A 23,026-nucleotide genomic window follows, 5' to 3' on the forward strand; every position below is an offset into this window, starting at 1 on the left:
CTGCGCGCCCCTCCCACCCAGGTGCCCGGTGCCCGGCTCTCCCAACCCTGTCTCCCGGGCCAGCGACCACTGCCCACACCTGCTGGCTCAACGGCGCCCCTCAGATCTTTCTGGCAACAGGCAGTTGGGGCTGTGGGGGGCCAGCAGGGTCAAGGGCCCAAGTTCCATTGGCAGTTGGCCCATGAAGTCACGAGGTTCTGGCGAGAGAAGGATGATTCCAGAAGAGCATCTGCCGCTTGTCTGCCCCGCTGTTGTCTTGGAAGGAGAGATGTGAGGGCAGGCGCTCCCTCTTAACACCCCACGTGCTCCCCAAGGCCCCAGAGCCCTCCAGCCCCACCTTCCCTTCCACCCTGGTGTCCAGCTCTCGGAAGCCGTGGGTGCGAGGCCCAGGGCTTCTGGCCAGTGGCTGAAGCCGTACCCGGTGAGCCTGGTGCCAGCAGAGGCCAAGCCGGGAGGCCGGTCCAGGGAAGGGCCTGTGCGGGGTTGCAGTGTGGGCCTCCCAGGGCGACTCTGTTTCCTGACCCCTCAAGGAACCATACTGCCCCGGGGGCTCGCTCTGGTGCTGGGCAGGCAGGACACAGTGCTGTTTCTGTTTCCTGGTGCTGTGTGTTCTCAGGCGGGAGTCTGGACCTCTCTGAGCACGAGCTCCCCGTTGCGGGGCAGCAAGAGCTGAGCCCCTGCCCCTCCGGGGCCAAGCTGTGTGACTCAGCCGACGGGCCAAGTTGAGCCCAGTGGACACGCTCAGCCGATCACTGCAGTGACTTTGGTCCCCGTCATCCTGAGCCCCACCTGGGAGCCGACACCCATCAGCCCGGGAGCCACCTTCTTGCAGAGCTGGCTGGTAGCACCCCGTCGTCAGGGGCTTCACCCCCCTCCCAGACAAGCACCGTCACCCTGGGGGGCCTGGGGCTCTGCCTGGAGGAAGGACTGGCCAGCCCCGAGCTCTTGAGTCTGGAGGAGATGGGGAGGTATGAGTCCAGCCCCCTGGCATCCGCCACCTCCCTCCCGGAGCGGGACTCCCCCAAGCTCTGGACGCAGCCGGAGCAGTGGTGAGCCTGGGCAGGGCTGGGGCGGGACAGCTGGGCCGTCCCCCCCGGCAGGCGGGGCCCGACTCAACCTGCTCCTTGCCCCGGCCAGGGTGGCCGACCTGCAGGCGGAGGTGGCGTCCCTGCGGGGACACAAGGAGCGCTGCGAGCGAGCTGTGCTGAGTCTGCTGCGGGAGATGCTGCAGCTCCGGGCCTGCGTGCAGCTGCAGGACGCCGAGCTCAAGAGGCTGCGGCAGGACCTGCGGCCGGTGGCTCAGGCCCCCGAGAAGGAGGCCCTCGAGGTGAGCTGCCGCCATGCCCGCACAGAGGCGAGTTCCCCTGCTCCCGGGCCCCCCTGCGCCCAGCTCGGGCCCGTCTGTGCCAGCCGGGCTGCGAGGCTTAGCCTTTCCTACCTCCTCGCAGTTCCCCAGCCCTCAGAACCAGAACCAGAACCAGATGCAGGCCCTGGACAAGAGGTACCTCCCACCCGGCGGTGCAGGCCTAACTGGGAGGGCCGGGGGCCTGGGGAAGGCGGCGGCTGGGGCGGGACCCCAGGGCATCCGCTGTCCCTGCTCCTTGTCTTGCTCAGGTAAGCTGTGCGCAACTGCGGCCCAACTCAGAGAGGTCTGGCCTTGCGTGACCGTGGTGGGAGGCCTGCAGCTAGGGCCCCTGGGCCAGGACCCTGACCCCGGACCCTGACCCCTAGAGGCAGCCAGGAGGGCAGGCCGGGCAGGCCCCAGGCCCAAATGGCTCTTGCGTGTCAGGCTGGTGGAGGTGCGGGAGGCCCTGACCCAGATCCGGAGAAAGCAGGCGCTGCAGGACAGTGAGCGGAAGGACACCGAGCAGGAGGCCAACCTCAGGTGGGCGCCACCAGCCTCCCTCGGGAGGGGCTGGCTCGGGACCCACCCTGTTTGGTCACCGGGAATGGAGGCGTGAGCCCAGAGGCCCTGCAGCCTCCCGCATCCGGTCGCGCTGGCCCAGGCCGCTCTGGGCTTCCCACCTGGGGCCACGGAAGTCAGTGTCTTGCCCTTGTCTCTGACTGCTCGGGCGGGGTTACCCCCCACCCCGCCTCGCCGGCCCGTCGGTCAGCCTGGGCCCCCCAGCGGCAGGCCTGGGCCCAGGAAGCATTTTCTCAGTGTCTCAGGGCCCCGGTGGGGCGGCTGGGACCTGCGGCCGTTGTCCTAGGCTGGCCGAGCTAGCCGGGAAGCTGGAGCGGGAGGAGCAGTCCCGGGAAGCAGCCTGCGGCGCCCTGCAGAGGAGTCAGGAGGACGCCAGCCACCGGGTGGACCGTGAGGTGGCCCAGATGCAGGTACCGGGAGGGAGGCTGGGCCCGGGGCCCCCGGGGGAGCCGTCCTTCCCGGCCCTGTGGTGCAGCCCGGGGGTGGGGCGTGCTCCCGAGCACCTGTCGGTGGCCACCAGCCGCAGGGGGCTCTGTCTGCGGGGAGCTGGTGTTTCAGCTCCCTCCGTCCCACGAGCCTGCGGCCGTGTGTGGCCCGTGGCTGCTCATGTGGGCAGAGCCAAGACGGAGCTCGTCTGTCGGCACGGACGTTCGCTCCCTGGCGGCGTCTCCGCCCCTGGTCCTTGCCCCTCGTCCTGTGACCAGCGCCCAGATCTGGAAACAGAACATCGTAGGCCTGCAGCCCCTTTCTCAGCCATTCCCGGGGCGGCCCCACCCCTGGGCGGCTGCAGGATCCCCTCCCGCTCGAGACGCAGCCTCTTCAGCTCTGCAAACAGAGCCTGGGGGCCGTGGCGCCCGCCCAGTGCGCCCAGCTGCTGCCCACATAGCTCGGCTGCCCAGCTTCGGTGGCCTTCCCCTCGTCGCTGCCCTTTGGGGAGCTCGCGTCTTGGCTCCGTCGAGACACTGTGCCCTGCTGAGGCCGGGATCTCCCAAAGGCCCCAGGCCCAGGGGTTCTTGGTGCGCCAGGCACAGGCAGGGAGCACGGCCGAGCCGCACCACCCTCTAGGCCGGGGTCAGCAGGCCGTGACCACCACCGATGTTCGCCAAGCTGGATCGGCACGCGGCCCCACCCATTTGTTTTGTCCGGCTCATTTCTGGGTTTGCCCTGGACCCCTGGGCGCAGACCCCGTGTCCTTGGGCTCCTTACAGAAATGGCCCGCTGACCCCCGCCGCAGAGCACCATGCGTGTGAGGGGCTGGCAGGCGCTCAGGGCGCACCCCCCTGTGGCTGTGGGAGCTGGGGCCCCTGGCCTTGACGCCACAGCTCAGACCCACTCCAATCCTTGATGCAGTAGGAAGGGGAGGAGAAGGAGGGGACGGGGGGACGGGGCCCCACTCTGGGCCCCGGGGGTGAGGGCGATGTGTGTGCACGCACCAACGTGTGGGTCTGTGCGCACATGTTCATGCACGCCTGAGCTCGTGGGCTCTCATGTGCACGCAGCTGCCCTGATGGAGGCTCCCACCTTGGGATGCGATGTGGCAGCTCTGCCATCCGCCCAGGGCGGCATCCGTGGTCGCCGCGAGTACCAGCTGTGGTCTGGGTCCCCACAAGCTTGACCTGTGGGCCCGTCACAGCCCCCGTGCCTGGCCTTCGGGGAGGACATGTGGGCCTTGCCTTCCCAAGGAGGGTGTGGTGGGCCCCGTGCTGCGAGGCTCAGGGCAGCAGGGGACATGGCCTGGGGTCGACACAGTCGGGCCAGGAAACAGAGCGGTCTGAGCTCACCCCGGGGCTGGGGGGACCGGGCAGGGCAGGGGCTGGACGCGGCCAGGAGGATGATCGGACCCCACGGCCGCCGCACTGACTCCCACAGGCCCAGGTGACCAAGCTCGGTGAGGAGATGAGCCTCCGTTTTCTCAAGAGGGAGGCCAAGCTGTGTGGCTTCCTGCAGAAGAGCTTCCTGGCCCTAGAGAAGGTGGGGGCCGCAGGCCTGTGGCTGGGCCGTGCCCCCCACCCCCGCACCCTCTCTGCTCACAGTAGGTGGGGGCTGGTCTCCCCACAGAGAATGAAGGCCTCAGAGAGCACCCGGCTGAAGGCGGAGAGCAGCCTGCGGGGAGAGCTGGACGGCCGGTGGCAGAGGCTCCAGGAGCTGGCCGAGGAGCGCGCGCGGGCCCTGCAAGGGCAGCACGAGGTGGGCAGCCCGGGGCTGGGGGCGGCGGGGCGGGGGCGGCAGGGGGGCTCAGGGCCGCCTCTCCCCCCTCAGCAGGAAGAAGGCCGCCTCCTGGAGCAGTGCCGGGGCCTGGACCAAGCCGTGATCCAGCTGACCAAGTTTGTGCGGCAGAACCAGATGTCGCTGAACCGGATCCTCCTGGCCCAGCAGAAGGCCTGGTGGGTGTCCCCGGCACCCAGCGCCCTCGGATAGGGGCTCCCGTCCACCCCGCGGAGGACTCTGCACTCACTCCTGGACACAGCCCCGTCCAGGGGGGCTCCCTGATCATTCTCCATCCCCCGCTCCCCGGGGTTCTCCCGGATGGTTCCGGAGCTGGCCCGGCCCAGCTGAGGGACAGTCTGTGTCGGCACCAACCCCCAGGGACAGCAAGGGGCACCTGGAGGAGACCCGGGCCGGGGAGCTGGCCGCCTTCCTGCAGGAGAGCCTGGAGGCTGGCCAGCTGGCCCGACAGGAGGCCCACAGCGCGCTGGAGCTGGTGAGGGCGGCGGGGGGGGGGGGGGGGCAGGTCCGCGTCCCCGGGGGGCCCCGCCTCCCCAGGCAGCCGCGCTCAGCCCACCCTCCCCGGTCACCCCGCAGCTCCGAGAGAAGAGCCAGACTCTGGAGGCGTCGCTGGCCGAGCTGGGGAAGCAGGTGAAGGACCTGAGCGAGCATTTCGCGGCCCTGAGCTGGAGACTGGACTTGCAGAACCGGACGCTGAGCCTGCGGCTGAGCGAGGTGAGTGTGGCCCACCGGGGCCCCCGGCGCGCAGTGGCTTCCGCGGCAGGGACGCAAGCCCTCGCCCGTGGGCTCTTTCCTCTTCCTTGTCGCGACGTCATCGACACACAGTCCCCACGCCGTGCGGTCCACCCTTGCGAGGCCCGGGGTGTGGCAGCTCCTCGTGGGTACGGGGCTGAGCAGCCGTCCTGTCCCCGCAGAGGAAGCCGCACACGGCAAGCAGCCCCTCCCACCCCGCGGCCCCGGCGACCCCAGACCTGCCACCGGCCTCTGGGGATTCGCCCGTACTGGACGTTACCTACAGAGGCTCGCACATGGCGTGTGCCCAGTCTGTGTGTTGGTCCGCTGATGGACCCCGGGGGGGGTCACCCCCTCCCGCAGCTGGGGGCGGCCATCTGTCCCCATCTCTGCTGACTCCGGGTGGGTGGGGGCCAAGCCAGGCCTCCCTGCGGACATGGTTCCACACAGCCTGGACTACCCAGGTGGTCAGAGAGCCGTCTGTCCCCATTGGCTCCAGCGGCCCCGTCGATCTGTCTGTCCCCCTTCGTCTCCCTCCGTCCCCCAGCTTCAGCCCTCACCGACGTCTGTGTTCCAGGCAAAGAGAGAGTGGGAAGGCTTGGAGCAGAGATCGCGGGAGGGCCTGGCCCAGTGTCAGAAGGAGGCCGAGGCACGGCTGAGGGAGCTGCGGGAGCGAGTGGACAACCTGCCCCGCCAGGTGGGTGAGGGCCGGGGGCGCGGCTCCCCAGCCCCACCGGGCTCCTGGGCTGCCCGCCCACCCTGTGTGCGTTGCAGATAGAGGTTGTCTCCGATAAGTGCGTCCTGCACAAGAGTGACTCGGATCTCAAGATCTCAGCAGAGGGGCGAGCCAGGTGAGGCCATGTCCGCCGGATGGCAGGAGGGTAGCTGCGTCTCCCCCAGCTCTGGGCTCGGCCCACCCGGGGCAGCCCGCACAGTCCTCGAGCTTTGCCGTCCATCACCTGCCAGTGACCCCCCAGGTCCCACTGGAGGGGTGGCAAAGCGGAGCACACACCCCCGCACCCCTGCCCTCCCTCTCCCCCTCCCCCTGCCCCGGGCCGCCCCCCAGAGCCTCCTGTTCCCACAGAGAGTTCGAGGTCGGGGCCATGCGGCAGGAGCTGGCCACTCTGCTCTCGTCCGTGCAGCTGCTCAGGGAGGGCAACCCCGGGCGGAAGATCGCCGAGATCCAGGGCAAGCTGGCCACGGTACCCCGGGGGCCTCCACGCCCATCCCGCTCAGCAGAGGGGGCCCCGGGACGCCCCGGATCCCAGACACCCTGAGGTCCAGTGGCTTACGGAGCCAGTGTGCTGTGGGGCACCTTTCTGGCGCCTCACTTGCCGGGGGTGTCATCATGGTGAAAGGAGCCGGCCTGAGTGCTGGCCAGGGCCACCGGATCACCCCCCAGGGGCCCGGACCCCGCCGCAGGGGCCTGGGGTGGGGGCCGCCCTCACGCGGGCCAGCGCACCACGACAGGGCTGACGAGCAGGGGCCACGCTCAGTTCCAGAACCAGATAATGAAACTGGAAAACAGCTTGCAGGACCACAAGACCATCCAGAGCCTCAAGTTTAATACAGAAACCAAGCTGGTGCGAAGTGGTCCCTGTGCTTGGGGGCAGCTCCCGGCCCCCTACCCCTCCCTGCCGGGTCCCTGGCTCTGTGGGCGTTCCCATGCCCGTCCGTCTGTGTGTCTGGCCCGAGGAGGGTTTCCTGGTAGATAAGACCCTGTTTTGTCAGAGAGAAATCCAGGGCTGTCCCGTCCCCCTCGGGCCGGATGCCTGGGTTCCCGCAGCAGCCGCTCCTCACGTGCCCTTGTCCACAGCGTATGGAGGAGACGGCCAGCCTGCGTGAGAGCATCCTGCGTCTACAGAGCGAAGAGGGCCCCTGGGCCCTGACGCTGGGCAGCAGGAGGGTCCTTGAGGCCCTGGGGAAGCAGCAGTCCTTCGTCAAGGACACGGCCGCTGGAGAGGTGGTCCCTATGAACCGCTGGGGCATGTATCAGGCCGTGAGGTGGGCCATGGGGAGCCGCTGTCTGGAGACTCCTCCGGGTCTGGGGCGGTCCTGGGAGGCCCCAAGGCCGGTGGGCCTGAGCCGCGTTTTCCGGCAGGTGGCTGCAGTGGAAGGCGGTCCTCCTGAACCTGGCGGCCCAGCGGAGGCCACGCGCGTTCCTGGAGAAGTCCTCCTGCCAGGAGCCTGCCCGCCGGCTCGTGTCCTTGCCCCTTGCCCAGAAATAAATGCGCCAGCTCCTGTGGACCTGAGCCCGGAGCTCCTTCCCGGGAGCGTCCCTTCCCCCGCCTGAGGCCCAGCCGAGCCGCAGGCCCGCCACCATCTCAGGCCGTCCTGCCCACAGCCGCAGAGTCCGGGAGCCCTGCCTGCTCCTGGCGGGCCCCGTGGAGGGCCAGTTGGCCCAGGCTTGGGGTCTTGGCCCCTGGCCCTCGGTGGCTGGCTGAGCCCTTCACACTGTGAGGTGGCCAACCCAGAAAGCAGCTCCGTCTGCCCTACCATAGGGAGCAAACTGTGTGTTTGCTCACACACTCGAGTAGTGCCCCTTCCTCCTGCCTCCGACAACACCCTGCTCGTCCCACGGGAGCTGGTCCCGCCGCCTGCTGTGGGGTCTGGGGGAGGGGCAGCCCCAGGACCGGCCAGGCAGGCGGCTGCCGACCTGGGATCTCAGGGCAGGTCTGGACAGCCAGTGGGCCTCACCCAGTGTGGAGCACAGTGTGCAGACCACCTGCCCTCCTGCCCTCCTGCCCTCCCCTCCCGGGGGCAGAGCTCCGAGGGCTGAGGGTGTCTGAGATGCAGCTCCCGCCTGCTCCCTGCCCAGGGGTCCTCTCGTGGTGGCGGCTCCAGGCCCCAGGAGGAGCCCGGCCTGTCCTCCCCGGGCCTGGGACGTCCCTCCCTGAGCTGGCTTGTCCTGCTGGTGGCCGGCCACCTTGGTTGGGCGGCCCCTGGGGCTCCAGCAGAGAGAGCAGTGACAGGCCGCGCCCCTGAAGGAAAGGCAGTGCCTGCTGCCCCTGGCGCCCCACGGACCCTGGCCCGCTCGCTAGGCCTCGGCCAGCGGCACCCCGTCCAGGGCCTGGGGGGCCTCTCCCCCGGGCGTCTCGGGGCCGGTCTCCGCCGACCAGCTGGCCAGCAGGTCGCTGAAGTCAGGCGTGCCAGGGTGGAGAAGGCCCAGGGGGCCAGGGGCCGGCTCCTCCCAGAAGGAGAGCGGCAGCTTCCTCTGGGCCATGGGGACAATGTGGCCGTACTTGCGCTCCAGCCAGAGCCGCCTGCCAGCCGGGGCCCCAGGCACCGGGTACTGCCGCAGCCCGTAGTCGAAGAGCTCGGCCAGTGGCCCCAGCCCGCGAGCCTGCCCCTCGGGACCCCTGGGGGAGAGCACTCCGGGCTGCGCAGCCTCGTCGCCGTCTGGGGGCCCAGCCGGAGCCGGGCGCGCCGGGTCAGCGCACTGGAGGTCGTCTGCGTGGACGTCACCGGCGTCAGGGTCCTGCCCCCCGTCCTTGCGGCCAAAGTACCGCTGGATGTCGCCGCTGATGAGCTCGGAGAACCGCAGGAGTCGCAGGGGTGTCTCTGGGCTGCCGGGACCCCGAGGGGCTGCTTCTGGGGCCCAGCCCGAGACCCGGGGGCCTGGGCTCTCGCCGCCCGGCCCTGCGGCCTCTGGCTCGTCCTCCTCGTCCTCGTCCTCGTCCTCGTCCTCAGAGGTCTCCTGGGGCTCCGGGTCTGAGGGCAGGAAGGGCCGGCAGGCCGCCAGGGGCAGCTGGAAGTCACACAGAGGCCGGATCACGCCCGCGGCCATCTCCTCGAGCCCGCGTCTCCGGGGCAGCAGGTGTGGCTGGGGAGGGAGGTGGAGAGTGGACAGGTTAGCCCTCAGGTCCCCAGGCTTGTGTGGCCTCCTCTGAGCTTGGAGCAGGGGCCACAATCAGAAGCCGGGGACGCGTGGAGAGACCGGGGCTGTGGGCGTCGGGAGCAGAGAGGCGGTTCTGGAGCAACAGGCCGGCCCGCCGGGGCATCTGCTCAGGTGCCGGCAGGGGGCGCCCTGGGAGCTGGGCCTGGCTGCCCCAGTCAGCACTCTGGGTCCAGGTCCCAGAGCCCCTGTGGCTTCAGGGGTCTCACGGGTGGAGGGGCCCGGCCCCGAGCTGGGTGCTGTTTGTTTCCCCCCAACCCCCTGCACCGTCTGACGCTGTGGATCCTGGCGGTGAGACCCCCGGGCCCCTGGGGTGTGGAGGGCTGGGCGGGTTAGCAGGAGGCAGGGAAGCTGTGTAGGCCTGGGGCTCGGGGCAGGGTGGGATTTGGGGAGCTGACAGAGACAGGGCTGGTCTGAGGCCAGACGGGGCTGCCTCTGAGAGGCGCTGGAGTGCTCTGGGCCCAGAGGATGAGTGCGAGGGAGCGGGGAGGACAGCTTGCAGCCGGGAGGGCCTTTTTGCCTCCTGGCAGGACGGGAAGAAAGGGAGGGTGGTGTGAAGGAGAGGGGGGTTCGCTGCTTGTCAGAACCCCCACCCCGGGAGGCTCACTCTCCTGCCTACAGCCGTCCATCCGCACTGGGCTCTGGCTCTCGTTCACAGCGTGGGGGTGGGGGGCTCTTCCCTGCCCGGGATCCCCTGGCCCCAGCACTGGGCTGTGGGGAAGCCGATGCGGGCGCCCTCCTTCTCCAGCCCCGCCCCTTGCCCTCCCGGTGGGTGGGTGGTCCGCACAGCCCACCTGGCCCAAAGGCCCAGCGCCTTCCGGAAGAAGGGAGGCAGCCAGGTCCCCGTGGCCAGCGGCCAGCGCCAGCACCCTCCCCGCCCGCCCCCCAGTCCGGCTCCTACCTGCTGAGGCCTGCAGCTCCCGCGGGGCAGGCCCACCTGCACCTGGGCTCAAGCATTTATAGCTGGGCTCCGAGGCCGGCCGGGCTGGCAAATATTTGGTGACTGCATTGTCATCGCAGACTGGGCAAATAGAGCCCGTTTGCTTTAGCGCCCAGCAACCAGGGCCTCGCGGGGGGAGCCTCAACCTGCCCGGGGACCATGGAGTGTTTGCTGCGGGCCCAGCTGGCTCACACCCGGGGCCGAGGACCCTTATCTCTGCCACTGATTGGGACCCGGACCAAGCCTTGTCAAATAGGCGGAAAATTAAATTTCATGCTATTTTGACTTCTGGAGTAGGCTCCTCTAGAGGACATCCTGCTTCTGTGGTTCTCTGGGTAAACGGTGCTCCTGGCCGGCGGGAGGAGCCAGGCAGGCCTAGGACAGGAGGCTGGGGGACCCCCGGCCAGGGCCCAGGTGGCGGGCTCCTATGCAGGGGGCCCCCTCCAAGCGCCGGGCCCTCCTGGGCGCTGTGACGGGTCCCAGCCGTCCCAGAGCTGCCGGTGTGTTTGCAACCAACCCGATTCAGCCCCTGCCCCCCACAACACAGGGCCTCACCCCCAGGGTCCAAGCTGGTCCCACACCACTGCCCCTGCCCCCAACCGCAGAGCCCACCTGGGGACCTCCTCATGAGCCCCCCCCCAACTGGGTTACAGCCAACACCATCCCGGGACCCCGGGCGGTGCCGCCTGAGGCTGCCTGACCGTCCTGGGGCCACAGTAGCCAGTCACCCAAACGGGGGGGCCAGGAGCAGCAAAGGGGCGTCGTCCAGGGGAGAAGCCATGCTTCCTTCCCAGTGTCCGCGGTGGGCCTCCTTGGCTGCGGATGTGTCACCCTAATCTCTGCCTCCATCCATGCGCGGCCATCCCACGGGAGAGTGGGTCCCAGTTTTTCTCCTACAAGGACACCCATCGCTGGACTCGGGGCCCACTGGGATCCAGTCTGACTTTGTATTCATGACTGCAGCTGCAGACACGCGTTTCCGCATTAGAGTCCATTCCGAGGTTCCAGCGGACGAAGTTTGGGGGACAGCCGTTCAGCACACGTGGCCCCCGCTAGGTGCCTCGATCCCGGCTGGGGGTCTCCAGAGAACTGTTGGCCTTGGCTTGAAGCCACCGCTGCCTGTGGGCCAGCCAGGTCCTGGGGACAGGACGGCAGCCTGTCGTGGGGACAGGATGGCAGCCCCCTCCCCGCTTGGTGGGCCCCCGGTCCCCGATCTTCCTCCACCCATGGGGGCTCACCCTTCCAGGGATGCCTTCGAAGTCCTCCCTGGGCCCTTGGCCTTGGCTCCAGGCTCTGCTCCCTTCAGACAGGAGACAGCACCTCTCCTACCTAGTGACCCCCCCCATTACGTGAGCTGTGGGCACAGATGTGGGTGGGCCTTTTCTGCAGCCGGGGGCCATGGGGGCATTGCTGCGGGCATTTCTTGGGCATTTGGAGGGCCCGATGGAGGAGTCATAGGACACCCGGCTGTGGGGAAGTGACGGGGAAATGAAGCGTGGGACCCCGGCCAGGCTGGTCACTTGCCGTGGGTGGGTCCTTGGAGCTGCCAACATTTCCCAAGCAGGTGGTGTGCCAGGGCCGGGTCTTGCAGGGAGAGTGCAGGCGCGTGTGGCATGTGAGGCCTCCCTATGGCCTGTGGTTCGTGGTTCCTGGATCGTCACAGCCCCTTCCCCACGTCCCAGGGCGCAGCCAGGACACAAGTAATCTGTCTCATGAGTTCAGTCTACACTTGGACCCCCGTCTCTAGAAACCGACCTCAGGCACGGCCACAGTTCTGCCCTGAGACGCTGGGTTCGGTGACACTGTTGTCCAGGCTCTGGCCGGGTGGGTGGCCCTCCCCCAGCAGCTGGTGTCCCCTCAGACCCAGCACAGTGAGCCTCAGCCCTGCTAGGCGGGACCCCAGGGAGGGGCCCCACAGGTGGGGGGACTGTGACCACAGCGCCCCCTGCTGCTCCTTGGGAAGGGCTGGGGCCGGGACCTGGGAAGCGGGTGGGTTGGGGCAGGTGTGGCCCCGAGGACCCAAAGGGGGTGCAGTATGGGTGGCGGCTCCAGGAGGGCCTTTGGGCTCAGTCTCCAGCCCTCTTCGGGGCCCTGCCCGGGCTAGGCAGAGTGGGGGGCGCTTCTCCCGTCCCTCGCCCACGAGAACATCCCCCCCTGTGTGACCAGAGAGGGGCTTCAGGAAGGAGGTCGTCTGCTGGGCACCGGATGGGACCAGGAGGTCACCTGGCCCATCTGTGTGAAGGGCAGGTGTCTCCACAGAGGAGACAGCCTGGAAAGGCCTCGGCGACCAGGAGCGGGCACCCTGTGGTTAGGACGCCCCACAGACGTCCACACCCCAATCCCCAGGGACTGTGGACATGTCACGTCACATGGGAAGGGACCCCTGCAGATGTGATCCTGGATGGTCCTGGGGGCCCGGTGTCATCACAGGGGTCCCGACCAGAGGGCCGGCGGTGAGGGCCAGAGCGGGAGATGTGACCCTAGGGGCGGGGTCGCTGCTGGCTTTGAAGGCGGAATGGAGGGTCCCCGAATCTGGAAAATTCAAAGAAGTGATTCGCCCCTGGAGCCCCTGGGGCGCCGCCCTGTGGGCTCCTTGATTTGGGGCTGCTTCGGACCTGGGGTGTCCGGTAACGCAGCAGCGCCGTTCTGAGCCCTGCCAGACGTCCGGGCTCGGCCGCCCAGCTGGAAGCCTCGGCTGGAAGGTGGGGTGAGGCTGGGAGGCCTCCTGGCCGGGCCGTGGAGCTCGCTCGGCCCTTCCTCCTGCCACAGGGAGCCAAGGCTGCCCAGGCACTCAGCTCTGCCCTCTGTGGCTGGACCAAATCCCAGCACGAGGGTGCGGCTCTCCCAGAGAGGAGGCTCGATGGACACCCCCCCCCCCCCGGGGCCCACTCCTTCCCGAGGGCCCTTGTTCCCCAGCGCCCCACCGGCTTACTTCTCCATCCCGGCCTCTGCCTCAGGCCCCCGGTCAGTGGAGCTGGGGCTGTGGTGGGGGTTTGGGTCCTGCAAGCGGCCCGCTGAGGAGATGTTCCCTAATGGCAGCCACGGGAAGACTGTCCGCAAATAGACCCTCCCTGTCCCTTTCTCCTGGCATAATCTCAATGCTTTTTTCTGCCTGGCCAGAGACCAAGGAGGACACCCCAGCCTAGGACAGAGAATTTTAGATTCGGGAAGACACCAGCGCAGGTGAAGGTTTAGGAAGAGGAACCTGACCGGTGCAGTGTGAGGGGAGCATCTGGACAGAGGAAGCCGGAGCGTGGAGCCCAGGGAAGGTGCTACTGCACTGGCCCCAGCAGTCAATGATAGGGCCCCACAAAGCACAGCCCGAGGGAGTAAAGGTGGGAGACAAGCATGAGAGGGACTGAAGAATCAGATCTGAGGTCTTAGTAGGGGTGTGCATGAATGATCCCCGTCCTTGCCACTCCTGAGTCCGAACCACGTTCAAGAGGAACCCGGGAGTCCAGTGAGTGGAGGCTGAACTCTGGCTTTTGTTACTAGCAAGGCTGGGTTGGTGGAGACGCACTTTCTCAGAACCACTGTGCACACAAGTCCAGCCGGGTGTTGGGTGGCCAGGGCCAGGCCAAGGGACATAGGTGTCCCAAGCCCCCCGCTCCCACTGGAGCCGCTGGAGTGGGGCTGGGACTGATGCACTCAGGCTCGGGCCCCAGCACGTCCCAGCACCTGCTCCCAGCCAGCTCCGGTGTGCCTGGCCTTACAGAGTTCTACGCCCTCGCTGCCCCCGCCAGCCCCTGCCAGCCCCTGCCCTGTTGCCAGGCCTATGTCCCTGGGAAGAGGCTCTGCTCTTCGGAAGGCATGGACCTGCCTGTCCCCACGCACCCCGTATTGATCTTCCTGGGGAAAATCAATAGCCCCAATATGTCAGCTCTCAGGTGAACCAGCCCTGCCCATCAGGGAGACATCAGACCCCGAGAGGTTCTTCCGTGTGCTTTGAGATAATGAAGGCCGAGGTGTCGGTTTATGCCCCGAGGGGGTGGGGGAGGGGACTCAGACCAGAGCGGGCAGCACCGCAGGCTCAGGCTCCGGCACCTGTCACCCAGCGCCCTGGCGGGGGAGTGCTGGGGTTGGGGCTGGGGACGGGGCTGCCTCTGGGGAAGGGCCTTGGAAAGGGCTGTGGGTCCGGGCCAGTGTCGGGTGAGGGGCTCGGCTCTGGGGTGCTGGCTGGTGGGAAGCAGGGGGCTCTGCGACCCCATCCTGGGGCCGCCAGGGCAAAGCACGATGCACCGGGTGATTTAATATGACAGCAAGTCTTCTCTCGGTCTAGAGGCCAGTGTCTGCAGTGAGGGTGTCGGCTGGCTTACCCCCCAGGGGAGAGTCTGTCCCAGGCCTCTCTCTCTCTTCCTTCTGGTGTTGCTGGCAGTCCTCGGAGCTCCGTGGCTTGGGCCTCTCTGCGTGGCCTCCCCCATGTGTCTGTGTCTTTTCTGCTTTTCTTAGGAGGACACCAGGCCTTGGATTTAGGCCCCCCCAATCCCGGTGACCTTTGATCTACATCCGCAAAGACCCTATTTCCAAATAAAGTCACCTGCTGAGTTCCAGGTGAATGTGAATTTGGGGGGGACAGAGTTCAGCCCGGTTCGGCACCCTAGCACGTCTTACCCAGAAGGGCCTTATTTCGTCCCAAGCAGTCCCGCAGTGGCCTGACCCACACTTGTCCTTGTGTGGGAAGATGCTTATGTCTGAGAGACCCCAGCTATGAGTCCCAGCTCCCAAAGGCCACGGGCTCTTGCCGTCTTAAGACTCTACACGACCAGGGCGCCTGGGGGCTCAGTCAGTTAAACTCCGGCCCTTTGGCTCAGGTCATGACCCTGGGGTCCTGGGATCGAGTCCTGAATCTGTCTCCTTGCTCAGCGGGGAGCCTGCTTCTCCTTCTCTCCCTGCCCCGCCCCAACCTCACCCCATCCCCGCCCCCCATGCTTGCTCTCTCACTCAGGTAAATAAATAAAACCTTAAAAAAAAAAAAAAGGACTCTGCGGGACCTGTGTTTTTGCATAGCGTTTTACCCACAGTGGAGACCAAGTGGCAGCAGGAATTGGGGCAGAGGAGTAGTCACTTGGACACATGGATTTGCTCCTTTTTTTTGTTTTTTAAGATTATATATGTATTTATTTGACAGAGACACAGCGAGATAGGGAACACAAGCAAGGGGAGTGGGAGAGGGGAAAGCAGGCTTCCCACCGAGCAGGGAGCCCGATATGGGGCTTGATCCCAGGACCCCGGGATCGTGACCCGAGCCGAAGGCAGATGCTTAACGACTGAGCCACCGAGGCGGCCCCCCCCCCACCTTTTTAAAGACTTATGTATTTATTAGAGAGAGGGAGAGAGTGTGAGCTTGAGAGAGCAAGCATGCGGGTGCACAAGCAGGGGAGGAGCAGAAGGAGAGGGAGGGAGAGAATCCTCTAGCCGACGCCCCACTGAGCAGCTCCACCTCCAACCTCAGAGCGCTTTAATTTCCATCTTCTCCAGGAAGCCCTCCAGGCTACACTCCAGCATGATTCCCCTCCTCCAGTCTGCAGCGGGGGCTCCTGGGCTTGCCTGTGGGTGAGTTGGTTAGGCAGTGATTTCGGGTGGGGTTCTGAGGTAGACAGAGGAAAGCTCTCTGAAGGTCTGATATACAAGGGAAGTCATTTTAGATTTCTCTATCAGGACGGCGGTACATAAACTTTCTTTAAACCAAAAGCCAGACTTAAAGGCCTGCCACACACATTGTATGTCTGGTTCCTGAGTGAGTAGCCTAAGGGAAAACCCTCTTGCCTTTGAGATGTCATCCACACTCCTGCTCCCTGCCTTCCTTGAAGTTAAACCTCATAATCCCGCTTATATTCTAATCTATGCCCTTCTGAGCTCTTACAAGCTGTAAAGAACTCTCTAACTCGGTGACAACAGTGCATGCTCCAGAACTCTCTTCCCAGTGAAGACCTGTCTCCCGGACGGCTCTCGGTCTGAATAGAACTCCCTATTTCCTTCGTGTATTACAGTGTTCTTGCTGGCCAGTTCGCACGGACAGGGCGGGACAGGTGGGGTGGGGCCCAGCGAGGAGGACCCGGACACACAGGTGCCTCTGTTGACACAGCAGCTCTGGACACGGTCCCGGGCTGGGAGCTGAGCTGCCGCAGCGCGTCAGGGCTTCCCAAGCTGGGGGGGGGGACCCCCAGATGCTGTTGCGTGGGGAACGTCTCCAGCCACCCCCGCCCCACAGTCTGGAGAGTCCCCGGAGGGGCGGGGCGAGGCGGAGACCCGCGCGGGCTCTGGTGTCTCTGCCGGGAGCAGGCGCAGGAGAGGAGCGGTCCGGAGGCAACGAGGCCGGATTAGGGAGGCAGCACATCTGCTGCCTCGCCATCTGACTGTGTCGCGCAGTCCACAGGGCGGCCTCGCCATCTGACTGTGTCGCGCAGTCCACAGGGCGGCCTCGCCATCTGACTGTGTCGCGCAGTCCACAGGGCGGCCTCGCCATCTGACTGTGTCGCGCAGTCCACAGGGCGGCCTCGCCATCTGACTGTGTCGCGCAGTCCACAGGGCGGCCTCGCCATCTGACTGTGTCGCGCAGTCCACAGGGCGGCCTCGCCATCTGACTGTGTCGCGCAGTCCCCGGTGCCCCTACGCGCATCCCCACAACGTCTGTGATGATGCCTGCGCACCCTGCGTGGCCCTCTGACGGGGAAGATCAGCAAACCAAGCCCGGTTTTTACCGAGGACAAAAGCTCCAGCAGCGTCCCTACCGGGCCGAGCAGGGAGCCCCAGGACAGCCCGAAGGGCGCCCCCGGCCCCCAGCCTGACTCGGGAGGGTGACCCAGGAAGGCAGCGCACGTGCGCACGGGGTCCCGCTGGCCCTCGGCGAGCAGGCCCGACGCCCGGGGAGCGCCGCGCGCGTGCCCTGCGGCGCTGGCTGCGGGATCGCGGCCCCGAGGCCGAGCACCGCGCGGAAACGCCGCCCCGCTGAGAGGTCTGGGTCTGGAGGCAGCTCGGCGTGCGCCGCACGGGGCAACGCACGGCGCCAGGACGTGGGCGAGGGCCTGCGGTCACGCAGCCGCACGGATCCCGGGGCTGCGCCTGCTCGGCGGGAAGGGTGCGGGGTGCGCGGGGACCGGGGCGACGATCTCGCTCCAACCGGGCCCTGCACTCAGGCACCTCTCGGCTCCTTCCTCTTCGGGCTGGGAGCGAACTACACTTCCCGGCATGCCCTTGCGGCCTGGCCTGGGTGGCTGGCTGCGACGGAAGAGGCCGCCCGAGAGTGCGCGTCATTTCCGTCGCGCGACCGGACCCACGTTCTGTAGTCGAAAACAGAGGCCTCGAACGGCGTCCGGCTTCCGGTTTCGCGCGTCGGAAGTGACGCCAACGGGGTGCGCCACGGCGCCGAGCGCGGAGGCCGGGTCGCGATGCGCGGCGTCCTGTGTGCGCCGGCGGCCGGGTGAGCTGTGCAGCTTCTCGGAGCGGCCGAGGGCGGGGGCGACGGGCGGGCGCGCTCACAGCTGTCTCTCTTGCAGGGCCGTCCGGACGCTGAGGTTCGTGCGCTGGGCTTCCCGCACCCAGCCGCCGCCGGGTGGCCGAGCGCAGGCCCCGCCCGCGGCCGAGGAAGAGGACGACCCTGACCGTCCCATTCACTTTTCCTCCAGCCGAGCCCACCCGTCCCGCTGGACAGTGCAGCATTCCCTGGGGAAGCAGCAGCAGCGGCCCTGGTGGAGGGTGTTGCCCTTCAGCCTGTCTCTCATGGCTCTGGTCTTCTGGTGCTTCCTGCGGCAGGAGACCGGCGCGGACCGGTGGCTGAAACAGGTGTTGGGGGAAGAGGAGGCGGAGCCCGGCGAGGGTTCGCAGGAGCCCGGAGCTCCGGCTGCCCACCAGGCGAGAACTTAGCGGGCTGGCGGCGCGGGGACAGCGGGGGACGCGGGGCTGGCGGCGAGGGGACAGGCCGCCGCCCCGACGCTTTGGCCATCGGGTTTGGCGATTCTGCCGCCGTTGCGCGCGTGAGCAGAGTGAAGGACTCGGCGCACCGGGCCGCGCTGACCCGCGTGGAAGGCGGAGCGGAAGGCCATCCTGTCGGGACCGGCTCTCTGCCGGACACTGATGCCCAGCGGATACGTCCAGAGGACATGGCGTTTCCAGATGCGGGAGAGTCTTCGGTTGCGTCGTGTGCTCTTGGATTTGTGATGTGTCTTTCTACGGCGCGATCGTATTCTGGTGACACCTGGATCCAGTTCGCGGGTCTTCCGTTTTCGGAGACGGGACAGCTGGCGAAAGAGTTAAACTTCCGATTTGCAGTGTACTGTAGTGCGTAGAAATGGGTCTTAGTTTTACAAACTAATTGACAGTACATTTTAATTTGGTAATGTGGAATTAAGCCGATCCCCTCCCCTTGTTTGCGTTTCATTTTAGAAAAATAGAGGGGGAGACTTTTAGTCCTCCCCAGTCCCTTTGTTCTGTATTTCCAGAGTAGGAACTGAGGAAAGAAATCTAAATGTAAATTGTGGAATTCACAAAGGATGCCAGAAATAATGAACTTCGTCAGCTCTACAAATTTTTAGGTGTAACAATTTTCTGGTGACAGAAGAGGGTGACAATTTTCTGAATAGAATAAGACTGATAAGTATTTTTCTTTTTCCGGGGCACCTGGGTGGCTCTGTAGGTTAAAGCCTCTGCCTTCGGCTCAGGTCATGATCCCAGCGTCGTGGGATCAAGCCCCGCATCTGGCTCTCTATGAAGCAGGGAGCCTGCTTCCCTTCCTCTCTCTCTGGCTGCCTCTCTTCCTATTTGTGATCTCTGTCTGTCAAATAAATAAATAAAATCTTTAAAAAAAAAAAAAGTATTTTTCTTTTTCCTTTTTTGGTGATTTTTTAAAAAGGATTTTATTCATTTATTTGACAGAGAGACACAGTGAGAGAGGGAACACAAGCGGTGGGAGTGGGAGAAGGAGAAGCAGGCTTCCCACAGAGCAGGGAGCCCCACGCCGGCTGATCCCAGGATCCTGGGATCAGGACCGGAACCGAAGGCAGATGCCCAACGACCGAGCCACCCAGGTGCTCCTGATAACTATTTGTTTTGACAAATTGCAGACAATATTTTTGGGTATCTAAATGATAGGCTTTTCAAGTAGTAAGAAAGAAACTGCTCAGTTTTTAATTAAATACAAGACGCACAAAAGGAAGATTTTATTTACTTACACTTCTAGTGGAAGGTTTTATCATGGCATGTCGGTGGTGCCAAATTTACCTGGAGGTTTCTTTCATTCGAGTGTTTGAAGGCTGCTGGCTGCTTGCCAGCGTGCTGGCTTCCAGAAGGGTCTCTGTGAGGGAGTACTCTCCGTCCGGCCGTGTCTGGGCTCAGCAGGGAAATAGAACTGATGCAGATATGTTCATTATTTAAAGACAGAGCAAGGTTTGGAAAGATTGACCTGATTGTAGCTCAGGCTACATTTTTATCTCAGCAGGAGCAGAGAACGAAGCCATCCTTTCTCTAACCTGGCATGGTTGTTACCTGTTTAATTGTGAACTGTTTTGTTGGAGCACATTGTTCAAACCTGAACCCTTACTTTTCTCTGTAGTTACTGCAGGAAGAAGAAAAAGGCCTAATGAAAAGAATTTTTGTTTTAATTAAAATTAATTCTCTCATGACAGAAGCAATATGGTTTATCTGGAAAAGTTAGATACTGCAATAAGCAAAAGGAGGAGAATCACTAAAAATCCCACCGCTTAGAGCCGACTCCTGTGAACACTTTGTTGTTTACCTTTCCAGATTGTTTCGTGTGTATAAATACACAGCTTTTCAAAACACAGGGGTGGGTGCTCTTTCGGATGAAACATCATGTACCAACCACATGGGAACAAGTCCTGAGTATCTCTAGGGCAGCCGCCAGCGAGGGCGTTTCTGGTTCCGGACTTTACACCCCAGGCGCCGGGGAGGAAGGCCAAGGCTGGCTGGTGACAGTGTGAGCAGGCCCTCCGGACCTGGGCTTTTGCAAGGGGCAGGGCGGAGCAGGTGGGCGGCCGAACTGTTCCCTAAAGCCTTTCCTCGTCTCAGTCTTCGTCCCAGCCGCCCTCCTTCAAGGGCTTGTCTTGCTGCAGCATCGGGGGGTTTCTGTTCAGAACAGAAAATGCCCACTCCATGGGCTCTGCCTTCCTTTCACTTGCTTTTTAAGGTAATTTTTAATTTAATTACTAGCCTGGTTGAACCTTTTCAAAAGTGTCTCGTGCCCCATGCTCCGGGCCGAGGTTCTCCCTCCTGAAGTGCACACCCTCCCTCCTACCCCGGGCTCACGGAGCCAGCACCCTGCTGCTGCTCTGCCGCCTGCTCCCCGAGAGCCCCCCCCCCCGTGCGTCCGCATGGTGACCAGAGGGGTGTGTGACTCCCCCTTGACTGTGGGCCTCTTGGATTCTTTCTGAAAATCAGCGTCACTGGTACACGATTCACCCACTTGCAGTATATAATGAAAAAAATGTTTCAGATAGTGACTTGGGGCAGCCATGACCATAACCTAACTTGGGGACCTGTTCGCACTCTTTGAGAGAAAGCTGGGTACCCGTAAGCAGCGCTGCACGGCCCCCCACATCTCCCACACCCAGCCCGAAGCCGCTGCGGCCGTTCCTCGCAGCTCCGCACCCAGCCTGGGGGGCAGAGTCGATGAAGGAGGGGAGAGTGAGCTGCCAGCCCGCTGTCTCCACGCGGGGCACCTGCTCCGGGTCGTGCAGGACGCTCCGCGGGAGGGGCCGGGGTCCGCCTGAGCGCGGGCGGGCGTGAACGCGGACGAGGGGAGCCCGCGGGGGCAGAGAACTGTGCACCGGGGGCGGGGGCGGCGCGCTCGGGGCGTGTCCCTGCGGAGCCGGGCGCGGGGCGCGACCGCCGGGCGGGTCAGGGGTCCGCGGGACGCCGGCGGGGGCGGGGCGGGGCGGGGCGGGGGCGGGACAGGCGGGCGGGGTCGCGGGGGGCTCCGTGCCGGGGGATCCGGAGGGGCGGGGGCGGGCCCGCCTGGCGCATGCGCGCTGCATTGTTTTGACTGAAAATGCCGTCGGTTTCGAAAGCGGCGGCGGCGGCGCTGAGCGGGTCCCCCCCGCAGACGGAGAAGCCGACCCACTACAGGTCAGTGGCCGGGCCGGCCGCGGCGGGGACGGGGGCGGGCCGGGGGGCGGCCCCGTGCGCCCCCCGGCCCGCGCCCCGCGCACCTGGGCCTGGGTGCCGCCGCCGGTGCGGCCTGGGGCCCCGCGTCGCCCCCCGGCCCCCGCCCCGGCCTCGGCGTCGCGCCTGGGCTCGGGGCGGGTGGACCGCCGTCCGACGCGGGCTGCCGCCGCCTGAGGTCGAACGGCGGCGCCCAGGTCTGGGGCAGCACCTGGGGGCGGGGGCCGGGGAGCGCGGCGGGAGGCGGGGGTCCACGGGCCTTCGGTGGGGGTTCGGGGGATTGCGGAGAATGAGGCTGGGGGCGGGGGGGAGGGCGGCCATCTGCACCCGGGCTGCCTCCGCCTGGGATCAGGGATGGCACCAGAGCTTGGGGCTCGGGGCGTGCCTGGGGTCGCTGTGTCGCCCCTGAAGTTGGGGGTCGCGTCAGGGGCCGGGATGGGGGATGCTGCGGACGGCGTCCGGGGAATCGCATCCGTGCCGGGGGTAGGGCGGCCGTCTGCGCTGGGAGTCGGGGGTCGCGCCTGGGGTCGGGGATGGACGGCCGCGCCTGGGCTCGGAGGGAGGGCGGCCGTCTGGACTCCGGCTGCCTCTGTCCCCGGTCGGGGCGCTCCCGGGGTCGCTGTGTCGCGCCTGAACTTGGGGGTCGCGCCCGTGGCCAGGATGGGGGCTGCTGCGGACGGGGTCTGGGGAATCGCGCCCGGGCTGGGGGTAGGGTAGGGCGGCGGTCCGGACACAGAGTGGAGGGTCGCACCTCGGGGCGGAGATGGTTGCCTGCGCTTGGGGTCCGGGACTGTGCCTGGGATGCGAGGGACGCTCTGGGGATGGGGGGCGGCCGTTGGGGTCATCTGCCTTCAGAGTGGGGGCTGCTCCTGAGGTTGGGGCGCCCTGGCTTGCGGGGTCCGGTCCCCGCCCACGAGTCCCCGAGGCCGCCCGCCGGCGGCGGTGGCGGCGGAAGCGACCCGCAACGCTGTTTGTCTTTTTAGGTATCTAAAGGAGTTTAGGACAGAGCAGTGCGCCCTGTTTGTGCAGCACAAGTGCGCCCAGCACAGGCCATTTACCTGTTTCCATTGGCATTTCCTAAATCAGCGTCGGCGTAGACCGCTCCGCAGGCGGGACGGCACCTTCAACTACAGCCCGGACGTGTACTGCTCCAAGTACGACGAGGCCAGCGGCGTGTGCCCCGACGGCGACGAGTGAGTGCGCGCCGCGGCCGTCGGGCCGTCTGCGGAGCGGGTCCTGCCTTCCCTCGGAAGCCTTCCCGCGGCCGCCGGTGGAGGGCAGGCTTTCCTCTGCCTGCGGGGCTGTGTGTCTAGGGGACGCCCGGTGCACGGCACCCCCTGCCCCGCCCACGTGGGAGCCGGGTCCCCGCACTCCCTGCGTTAGAACCAGCCCTTAGGATGCGCAGCTGTTGGCGGCTGTCCGTGGCTGTGGCCGGAGAGCTGCTGGATGCACATCGTGTCTGGAGCGGTTCCTTTCTTGGGGCTCGCTCGTCCAACTTCCCTGTAACAGACTGGTAGGGAAGTTACGGTATTTGTAGGCTGCCGTTTCCGTAGCACTCTTGAAGTTTAAGAAACGAAGGTTTTGTTTTGGTTGGCTCTTTTCTTACAAGTTTCTTCATGGTGTTATGAACAGATGTATTTATTCAGCAATATGTAGACTGGGAAACAGGCAAGCGCAAGTCAGAGTGTGTGCGTTCGCGGAGTGGGCAGAAATCCGTAGCTGGAGGCTTTCCACTTTTCTCCTGGACCGTTGGGGCAGGAGGATGGCTGGTCCGTCTCTGCCTGGAAGTGGGGCAGTCTCCCTGGGCCCCAGGGCCTCTGGTAACCACTGCTTGCCCCCCTTCTGTCCAGACCCAGCGCATCAGCATGCAGGCTTGGTCGCCTGACCCTTTGCAAGGAGCTGGGTCTCCAGCAATGCTCCCTTTCCAAGACTGTGTTCGCTCTGCTGCACGGAGCGCAGACGGATGTCTGTTGTCCTTCATTTTCCAAAGATGCTCAGGCCAGGGAGGAAACTTGTCATCCGTGTGTTATCATAAACCTTATACTCTTTTTTTTTAAGATTTTATTTATTTATTTGACAGACAGAGATCACGAGTAGGCAGAGAGGCAGGCAGAGAGGAGAGGAGGAAGCAGGCTCCCCGCTGAGCAGAGAGCCCGATGCGGGGCTCGATCCCAGGACCCTGGGATCATGACCT

General features: G+C 65.4%; 4 protein-coding genes across 6 annotated transcripts in view; 3 read left to right on the forward strand and 1 right to left on the reverse strand.

Moving 5' to 3' along the window:
• Window positions 1-181: 181 nt before the first annotated feature.
• CCDC154 (coiled-coil domain containing 154) lies at window positions 182-7,128 on the forward strand (the record flags this gene model as incomplete). Its single annotated transcript, XM_080830867.1, has 18 exons — window positions 182-194; window positions 315-421; window positions 733-1,049; window positions 1,138-1,327; window positions 1,449-1,501; window positions 1,790-1,885; window positions 2,211-2,334; window positions 3,794-3,895; window positions 3,983-4,111; window positions 4,184-4,308; window positions 4,511-4,625; window positions 4,727-4,864; window positions 5,460-5,579; window positions 5,657-5,733; window positions 5,967-6,084; window positions 6,379-6,465; window positions 6,699-6,886; window positions 6,984-7,128. 18 exons carry the CDS (start codon window positions 182-184, stop codon window positions 7,108-7,110), a joined length of 2,226 nt encoding a protein of 741 aa, XP_080686993.1. The 3' UTR covers window positions 7,111-7,128.
• Window positions 7,129-7,919: 791 nt separating this feature from the next.
• On the reverse strand, window positions 7,920-8,669 carry PERCC1 (proline and glutamate rich with coiled coil 1; the record flags this gene model as incomplete). The annotated part of the gene is made up of 1 exon (XM_080830472.1): window positions 7,920-8,669. The coding sequence occupies one exon, from the start codon at window positions 8,667-8,669 to the stop codon at window positions 7,920-7,922; it is 750 nt and encodes a 249-aa protein (XP_080686598.1).
• An 8,381-nt stretch (window positions 8,670-17,050) lies between these two features.
• UQCC4 (ubiquinol-cytochrome c reductase complex assembly factor 4) lies at window positions 17,051-19,335 on the forward strand. 2 transcript variants are annotated; one of them, XR_013968428.1, is made up of 3 exons: window positions 17,066-17,137; window positions 17,214-18,248; window positions 18,741-19,335. XR_013968428.1 is itself a non-coding variant. In XM_080830402.1 (2 exons), the coding sequence occupies exons 1-2, from the start codon at window positions 17,106-17,108 to the stop codon at window positions 17,578-17,580; spliced, it is 399 nt and encodes a 132-aa protein (XP_080686528.1). In that variant the 5' UTR covers window positions 17,051-17,105; the 3' UTR covers window positions 17,581-18,526. The 2 variants fall into 2 exon arrangements, 1 of the variants encoding a protein (XP_080686528.1); XM_080830402.1 differs by lacking the exon at window positions 18,741-19,335 and having other exon boundaries at window positions 17,051-17,137; window positions 17,214-18,526.
• Window positions 19,336-20,717: 1,382 nt separating this feature from the next.
• UNKL (unk like zinc finger) overlaps window positions 20,718-23,026 on the forward strand; it is a 34,874-nt gene continuing 32,565 nt past the window's right edge. For both annotated transcript variants that reach the window (XM_080829861.1, XM_080829860.1), the window contains exons 1-2: window positions 20,718-20,796; window positions 21,816-22,025. In XM_080829861.1, coding sequence (XP_080685987.1) covers window positions 20,720-20,796; window positions 21,816-22,025 — 287 coding nt within the window. In that variant the 5' untranslated portion in view covers window positions 20,718-20,719. The remainder of the gene's footprint in view (window positions 20,797-21,815; window positions 22,026-23,026) is intronic.

This window comes from Martes martes (assembly GCF_963455335.1).
Source record: "Martes martes genome assembly, chromosome: 18".
In the NCBI taxonomy this organism is placed as follows: Eukaryota; Metazoa; Chordata; class Mammalia; order Carnivora; family Mustelidae; genus Martes; species Martes martes.